Below are 9,248 nucleotides of genomic sequence, written 5' to 3' on the forward strand. Positions count from 1 at the left end.
TCTGAAATCTGAATATAAATATATATTTATTTTACTTGCCTAAAAAATAAATAAATGAATAAGTAAAATAAAATTATAATTAACTGTTGACAATAGGACATTTTACATGTCAGTCAGTGAATCACAGTTTATGTGAATAGTTAAAAGTCCAGTTTGAAAGAAAGTAGTTACTGCATATTTAGACATTAGAGAAATAGAAACCCAGAAAAGGGAGGTAATGTCCCATAATGGCTTTAGTACTGGTTGGGATAGCAACTACAGTAGTCTTCCAGGACGTGGCTGAGATCTAAAGATAAGACGTTATGACTGGTTACCAGAACACGTCTGTAAAAAACTGCAGCAGTGACACTTAAAGTGCTTTTCTAATGTTTCATATGCTATCAGCCATTGATGGATTCAGAACACCGATAAAAGAGCACAAGCTTCAGGTGAGAGACAAACTGTGTACCAGAGTAAAGAGCTAGCATACTAAAAGCAACGAAGATGTTAAAAGCTTTTTGTGAGTGTTAATCATCTGCCATCTCACTGACTAACACCTTAGAAACTGAAAAGTGCAAAAGGGCAGGAGGGGGACGGGATGTTCTTTTTTTCCCTTTCTTTTTTTATTAATTAGTGCTACTGAAAAAATATAGTGACAAAGACTCAATGGGAATTAAGCAAAAAACAGTAAGTCTAATTTCTGCTCACACAAGATCACATAACTACAAAAGTCTGCAATCACTATTCGCATAAATAAATTACAGAACATCAGTCAATGCACCACAGAACAACTATCAAGTTGTACTACCCTATTCACATAACACAGAAATGCATTAATGTGAAATTACACAAAATGTTGTTTATAAGCTATAGTGCAAACCAGACATACCAAACTATATACTACAGTTGGAGAAAAAAAAAAAAAAAAAAAAATCCAAAAACTTTCCAGAGAACTGATTTTGAATATGTACAGTTGAGGTCAAAAGTTTACATACACCTTGCAGAATCTGCAAAATGTTAAGTATTTTACCAAAATAAGAGGGATCATAGAAAATGCACGTTTTTTTGTTTGTTTGTTTTTATCTTATTCTGGCCAGAATAAGATATTTCACATAAAAGATGTTTACATTTAGTCCACAAGAGAAAAAAATAGCTGAATTTATAAAAATGACTCCGCTCAAAAGTTTACATACACTTTATTCTTATTGACCCACAGCTGTTTTTTTTTTTTTTCTTTGGTGGTAGTTGTGTATAGTGATTTTTTTATTATAGACAGATGTAACACAAAACAGTACAATGAGAAAAACAGTGTTTTTTTTGCCCCTATGCCCACTTACTTCCCTACCCATAAACCCCTTTAGGAGGATTATAATGAAATTGTATATACTATACATTTACAAAAATATGAAATGTATATAATGACATTTTTCAAATAAGAGAAAAAAAAAAAAATAAAAAAAAAATAAAAAAAATAAAAACTAAATTAACCTAAAACAATTATGCATATAAAAGTATATTCACATACTAACAAAACTCAGTCAGAATCTAGTGAGGTTAAAGAGTCAAAGGTATTTATGATGGGATTTCAAATTTTATAGAATTTAACAGTTGAGCCCTGAATAGTGTACTTCAATTTTTCTAGAGAAAGGAGTGACATGAGGTCTTTTAACCAGGAGGTAGTTGGGGGTGGAGATGGACACTTCCAATGTAACAAAATGCATCTTCTAGCAACAAGGGAGGCAAATGCAATGACATCTGTTTGTTGTTTCGAAAGAGTAGAAGAAGACACAGACACACCAAAGATAGCAACCATTGGACAAGGAGAAAGAGAAATATGTAAAGCCCTTGAAAGAAAATCAAAAAAGGAAGCCCAGTATAAAGCCAATTTAGGGCAACTGAAAAATGTATGAACATGGTCAGCTGGAGAGAAGGAGCATCTAATACAAGTGTCATCTGTTTCTGGAAACAATTTATGGAGTCTAGCTTTGGTAAAGTGGATTCGGTGCAACACCTTTAGCTGAATTAAACTTAACCGGGCACAGGCAGAAGTAGAATTAACTCTAGCAAGGGCCTCGGACCATAGCTCTTTAGACAAGCTAAGCTCTAACTCTTTCTCCCATGTTGACTTCAAACATAAGAGAGATGAAGTTCTAGATGAAAGCAACATGAGATAAATAAAAGAGATACGGTTACTACCTATAGGGGCTGAGAATAAACTCTCAAGCAGGGATTTTTCTGGCAATTGGGGGAAACTAGAGAAATTAGTTCTTACAAAATTACGAAGCTGAAAATACCTGAATAAATCTGTTTTATGTAAATTATATTTGGCCATAAGGTCATTGAAAGTAGCAAAATGATTACCAATGAAAAGATCTGAGAAATTAACAATGCCTTTATCACTCCATCTTTTAAAAGTGTGATCAACCATAGACGGCAAAAACAAGTGATTGTTGCAAATAGGACTGAAAACAGAAAGTGATTCTAACTGAACATGTTTTCGAAATTGTTTCCAAATTTTTAGAGTTGATAGCACAATGGGGTTCCTTGTATAACTAGAAGTTTGGAGGGACAAAGGAGCAAAGACTAATGCTTTAAGAGAAGAAGAGGTACAAGTAGCAGCTTCTAGTGTACACCAGTTAGACTCTGAAGCATTGCACCATACTGAAATCTTGGCAATATTAGCAGACCAGTAATAAAAAAGAAAATTTGGCAGGGCTAAACCACCATCACATTTACGGCGCTGAAGAATAACTTTGCTTACTCGGTAGTTGTGTATAAGTCCCTTGTTTGTCCTGAACAGTCCTGCCCACTGTTTCTCAGCATTTTTGTGTATTTGAACACTTTCCAACAATGACTACGATTTTGAGATCCATCTTTTCACACCGAGGACAACTGAAAAACTCATGTGCAACTATTATAGTTATAGACCTTTTTCCTGAGTAAACGATGAGCGCCGCCATTACGAATTCTAACGTCAGATTGAATGCTTTTCTGTTCCGGTTTCCATAACCCATTAAAATAGTTTTTAATGTATCTGTTTTTAATGTAGCTAACGTCCGCTGCTTCGTGTCATCTACACACTCATTAAAGTGAGGCACTGACAAATGACGGTCATTGCGACATTGCGCTATGGAGCCATGTGCTTTTTAAAAACATTTTAATAGGTTTAACATTAGTTTATTAGCTCAGAATATACCCTTATTTGACTAGAAACAATGCAGACCGGAAATGCAAAGCATTCTTTCAGTTAAGAGTCGGACTTACTTCCGTGTTCAGGAAAAACGTCTATAGAAGGTTTAAACACTTACTGATGCTCCAGAAGGAAACACAATGCATTACGTTTTTACAATTTGAAGATCAGGGTAAATTTTAACTTATTTTGTCTTTTGGGAAATATGTAAGTATATTTTACATTGTCTGAAGGGCAGTATAAAAAAAAAAAAAAAAAAAGATAAAAAAAAAGATATTTACGCAAAATAAAAATTAACATCTTCATTCTCTGGCCCTCTGGCTCTGACTGCATGTTTTTCCTGTTTAACCTTCTATAATTGTTGCATATAAGTCCCTCAGTTGTCCTCAGTGTTAAAAGATGGGTCTCAAAATCATACAGTCAATGTTGGAAAAAAACAAACAAATAATTTGTGCGACCTGAAGGATTTTTCTGAAGACTGTTCAGGATAAAGAAGGGACTCATGAAAAACTATCACTAAAAAAAAAAAGAAAAAAGAAAAAAAGAAAAATGAAAACAGCTGTGGATCATTCAGGTAACAACACAGTATTAAGAATCAAGTGTATGTAAACTATTGAACAGGGTCAATTTTTATAAATCAACTATTATTTTCTCTTGTGGACTATATGTAAACATATTTTATTTGAATTATCCTATTCAGGTCAGTACTAAAAAAAGTATGAATCCTCTTATTTTGGTAAAATAATTGACATTTTGCAGATTCTGCAAGGTGTATATAAACTTTTCACCTCAACTATATCATTAATCAGTGCCATATGAATGACCCCTAAGGTATTTAATTGATTTAAGTCTCACGCAATACTGATATACATAAACATGACTCATGATTTCAAGACCAAAGTCATTTGTTTGACTACATGGGTCACACAAGGAAGACAATTTGACAATGTGGCTCTGTTTACACTTGGTATTAACTTTTGGTCGATCAGATCACAAGTGGACAACAGAGTCACATGCCCATTTACCCATGGTGTTTTAAGCCGTCTCTTGTCTATTTTTGACCACTTTACTGACTTCTCTGAGGGGCGGGTCTATGTATGTATGGACTTTTTCTGATCTTTTGATCTAATATTGCAAAATACGCTTGCACAATTTACATATGAACGCAAAAGACAGAACATGATACGGAGAGCAGCTTTCGTTTCTGCTATGACACCTGCAAAACTATGCCAAACATGTGGGTTTGTACTAACTTCAGGACTGGTAAGAGACCATTGTGTTTTTTACATTTTTACACCTTCAAACCAAACTTACGATGTCCACCAGCAAATTTTAAATCCTTTTGGCTAGCGCACTTCAACAACAAGTCCCATAATGTTTCAGAATTAGGTCAGTAGGCAGAAAGCAGGTGTTGTTTTTGGGCTGTTCGAACGTATTTAACCACATATGAAAGCATTCCGGTCCAATGTATTTTCGACTAAACAAAATCAAATTTCAAATCCTGTTTACACTTGTATTTAGAGTTGCAAACTTGTGATCAGATTGACAAAAACACATGTTAAAGGGGTCATATGATGCGGTTTCTTGTTTTCCTTTGTCTTAGAAGAGTTAAAAGCTGTTGCAAAGATTAAAGTCTCAAAACCAAAGAGATATTTATCATAAAAGTTAAGACAGCCACACCTTCCTAAAATGGCGCATTCAAACACGCCTCCACTTGTCCACGTCACAGGGTGAGTAGATTAGCGTAACACCACCCATATGTATATGGAAAGGAAGGCGGCGAAACTTTTACCGGCTGTAGTAGTGCTGCAGTCACCATGTTGTGGAGACGCAGTGTGTTTCATTGCGAAAGAATTGGTGATGCGCATTTCACAGAGGACTGTTTCCTGAACCTGGGAGAGCAGCTTTCAATGCAAGCTGTACACAAAGGGTTAAGGCTATAAAGTGGGGCAATTCCAATGTTGCAAGGACAGTCTGCACTTCTGACTGATGGCCTGAGAGTATGCTTTCATATTTAAAGATTTCAGTAGTAGACAGTAGTTTTAGACCGTATCATAGCACTGAGACTGCTCTTATTAGAGTTACAAATTATCTTCTCCCGTCAGCCGATCGTGGATGCATCTCTCTATTAGTACTACTGGATCTTAGTGCTGCGTTTGATACTATTGACCACAATATTCTTTTAAATAGACTTGAAAATTATGTTGGCATTAGTGGTACTGCACTGGCTTGGTTCGAATCGTACTTATCTGACCGCCATCAATTCGTAGCAGTGAATGACGAGGTATCATATCAATCACAAGTGCAGTATGGAGTACCTCAAGGCTCAGTACTAGGGCCATTACCTTTTACACTTTATATGTTACCCTTGGGAGATATCATCAGGAAACATGGTGTTAGCTTTCACTGTTATGCTGATGATACGCAGCTCTATATTTCTTCACGGCCTGGCGAAACATACCAATTTGAAAAACTAACAGAATGCATAGTTGAAATAAAAAATTGGATGGCAAGACATTTTTTGCTGCTAAATTCTGAAAAAACAGAGGTGTTAATTATTGGACCTAAAACCTCCGCATGTAATAACCTAAAACACAGTCTATTACTCAATGACTGCTCTGTCAATTCATCGTCATCAGTCAGGAACCTAGGTGTGCTATTCGATAGCAATCTTTCCTTCGAAAGCCACATTTCTAGCATTTGCAAAACCGCATTTTTTCATCTAAAAAATATATCGAAATTACGACCTATGCTCACGATGTCAAATGCAGAAACGTTAATCCATGCGTTCATGAACTCAAGGATAGATTATTGTAATGCTTTATTGGGTGGTTGTTCTGCACGCTTAATAAACAAAATCCAGCTGGTCCAAAATGCAGCAGCTAGAGTTCTTACTAGAGCCAGAAAGTATGACCATATTAGCCCGGTTCTGTCAACACTGCACTGGCTCCCTATTAAACATCGTATAGATTTCAAAATCTTGCTAATTATAAAGCCCTGAATGGTTTAGCTCCTCAGTACTTGAGCGAGCTCTTATCATATTATAGTCCCTCACGTCCGCTGCGTTCTTAAAATTCCGGCAATTTGATAGTACCTAGAATATCAAAATCAACTGCGGGCGGCAGATCATTTTCACATTTAGCGCCCAAACTCTGGAACAATCTACCTAACACTGTTCGGGAGGCAGACACACTCTGTCAGTTTAAATCTAGATTAAAGACCCATCTCTTTAACCTGGCCTACACTTAATACATTTCATAATCCAAATCCATTAAAGGATTGTTAGGCTGCATTATTTAGGTCAACCGGAACCAGGGACACTTCCTATAACACCTGATGTACTCGTTGCATCAGAAGAAGAATGGCATCTACGCTAATATTAGTATCTTTCCTTCTTATTCCGAGGTCACCGTAGCCACCTGTATCCAGATCAGACGGTCACTGCAGTCTCCCGGATCTAGTCCGTGCCCATCAGCACCCAGAGATATCCTCTACAGCCCTGAATGTCAGCAGAGACCACATCAAAGACAGATCATCAGTGAAGAACTCATCACCTAGACGGCCATCGACGCAAGACAGCGAAAACCAGATGAGTCCTCTCCAATCTGATTTTGTGGCAACTTGGAACTCTTGCATCTACATTAATATTAGTCTGTTTGTTTCTTATTCCCAGGTCACCATAGCCACCAGATCCAGTCCGTATCCAGATCAGATGGTCACTGCAGTCCCCCGGATCCAGTCCAAACCTAGAGCAGATGGTGGATCAACACCTACAGCCAAATGTCAGCGGATACCGTGTCAACTAGATGAGCCTCAGAGACAGATCATCAAGAAAGAACTCCTACCCTAAACGGCCACCGGCACAAGGCCATGGGAACCAGATGATTCCTCCCCAATTTGACTTTGTTGCAATATGGAACTCTTGCATTATTATTGACATTTTATTTTATTATTTTAATACTGTAAGGTTGCTTTGACACAACTTATATTGTATAAATAATCTTGACTTGACTTGACTTGACTAGTACTGACTATTCAAATGTAAGTTTTGAGCAGTGTAGAGTAGAGCTTGTTGTTTCTCATTCTATGATCGCAAATGCAGACATGGTGTTATATTTAACTGCGTGACACAATGCAATGCAATGCATAAAAAGACAGTATGAGTCATTATAATCAGTAGTTATGTCCCCACTGGATGCAACAAATGCCTCATTTATAATGGGTTTTATTGTTTGTCTCATCGCGCCGAGAAAAGGCATGGTAAGGGGCGTAACAATTTCGTCAAACGCTTGAGGTATTCAGCCAATTACAATGCACCGGATAGCTGGCCAATCAGAGAACACCTCGGTTAACACCAACGATGAGTTTTGCAAAAAAGCGTTTCAGAAAGGCGGAGCAGAGATGAGCAGCAATCATGTACAGTATGTGGAAAATAATATGGTTTTTGAACCTCAAACTGCATAAACACATTGCATTACAACAAATGCACAAAATAATCCTCTTTTTTAGCAACATCATATGACCCCTTTTATATCAGGTGCAAACAGTGCCTGTGATCTTTATTTAATATCTTTGTATTATTTTATCTCATCCAGTAAAGACAATCCAGGAAGAATGTGAACAGTTCAGGCCAGTTAACAAGATTCATTTGTTTATTTGGAAAAATGTAGCATAAACAATGCACTTTTAATGACTTTCAAATTGAATCATTTGTTTTTGTGCAACACATGTAATCTGAACATTGGATTTCACAATAAAACAACTTCAGACTTTAAATTCACAACTCTTCACAACATACACCAGGGTCTTTTGCTATAGTGTTGTAGAAACAAAACTTGAAAAGCAAACTTAGGAAAAAAAGTCTCACCCATCTCCAATGCGATGTCAATGTCTGGAGTTGGTGTGACATCAGTGGCATCCATGCTGTCCTCATCATCGGCCTGTGCACGACCTCGACTACGAGACCTGCAACACAAACAAGACAATATTGCTAATATTCCACAACAGCTGGATTATACTGTTCTACAAACACACAGTGTATTTTCTGCACACAGAAGACTATCTTGTACTAATAACCTTATCCACCATAAACAGACCACTAAACTGTTTTTAGATCAGTGTGCAGATTAGAAACCAGCTCATCTAACTACAAAACTGTTCTTTTTGAAAGGATGAATGTTTAAAAAAAATACATAAATCTTTGATCTTCATTTGCATGTTTTTGTGAATGTGCAGCATTTGGCAATGGGTTTAAATAGCTTTTCTCTTTCAAACAAACAATTCTACTTCAAACTGAAAAGTTAGAACCTGCCTCACACTGGGTTATAGCTGTAAAACTCTTTTACTCGCAGGATGAGTGCTGATATATGGGTTAGTGATCTACATGACAGTGTGGGTCAGTGTGTGAGTCTCCACCCTTCCCCCACCAGCAGTAACCAACATGTCAACACGCATGTAGCAGCCAATGGAGGCTCAGTGTGGCCTGCAGCAAGTGCTCGGCTGCTCGTCACTATGGTTACAAAATCTAGTTCCCTACAACAGACGCGATCAAGAGGTGAACCAAAAAACCCTCTACACGCAGCACAGCAAGCACACAAGCTGTTTGGAGAGTCCTTGTAGACAGGTTTTGAGCAGATCCATTATTTATTTAGTTTTAAAGTAAACCTTAAAGTGAATAAAAGGTCTGTTCTAAATGTGCTGCCTTCTTTTAACAGGAGATGTCAAATTCACTTCCTGTTTAATGGCATTAGTGTACCATGAACTGCGATCTTGTCTTGTAAAATTTTTCATTTCAACTACATTTCCATTTCAAAAAAGAAAATATCAGCACTTGCAAGTTTTACACACCAGAGCTGCTGTCTTCATGACGCTTGTTGCTACATAAAAAAGGAAAAGCCTTCAACCCTAAGAACACCATCCCCACTGTCAAACATGGTGGTGGGAAGCTAATGTTTTGGGGGTGTTTTTAGCCAGTGGACGAGGGAACCTAATCACAGTAAACGGCACCATGAAAAAGGAGCAATACATAGTGGAGAAGAAATGGTTAGCAGACAAAAACATTTACGTTTTGCAGAGTGGC

General features: G+C 37.2%; 1 protein-coding gene across 1 annotated transcript in view; it reads right to left on the reverse strand.

Moving 5' to 3' along the window:
* kmt2ca (lysine (K)-specific methyltransferase 2Ca) overlaps positions 1-8,623 on the reverse strand; it is a 142,408-nt gene extending 133,785 nt beyond the window's left edge. The window contains exons 1-2 of the mRNA XM_073830301.1: positions 8,553-8,623; positions 8,037-8,134 (exon numbers count right to left, since the gene is read on the reverse strand). Coding sequence (XP_073686402.1) covers positions 8,037-8,134; positions 8,553-8,623 — 169 coding nt within the window. The remainder of the gene's footprint in view (positions 1-8,036; positions 8,135-8,552) is intronic.
* Between the last annotated feature and the right edge of the window lie 625 nt (positions 8,624-9,248).

This window comes from Garra rufa, chromosome 24 (genome assembly GCF_049309525.1).
Source record: "Garra rufa chromosome 24, GarRuf1.0, whole genome shotgun sequence".
Lineage (NCBI taxonomy): Eukaryota > Metazoa > Chordata > Actinopteri > Cypriniformes > Cyprinidae > Garra > Garra rufa.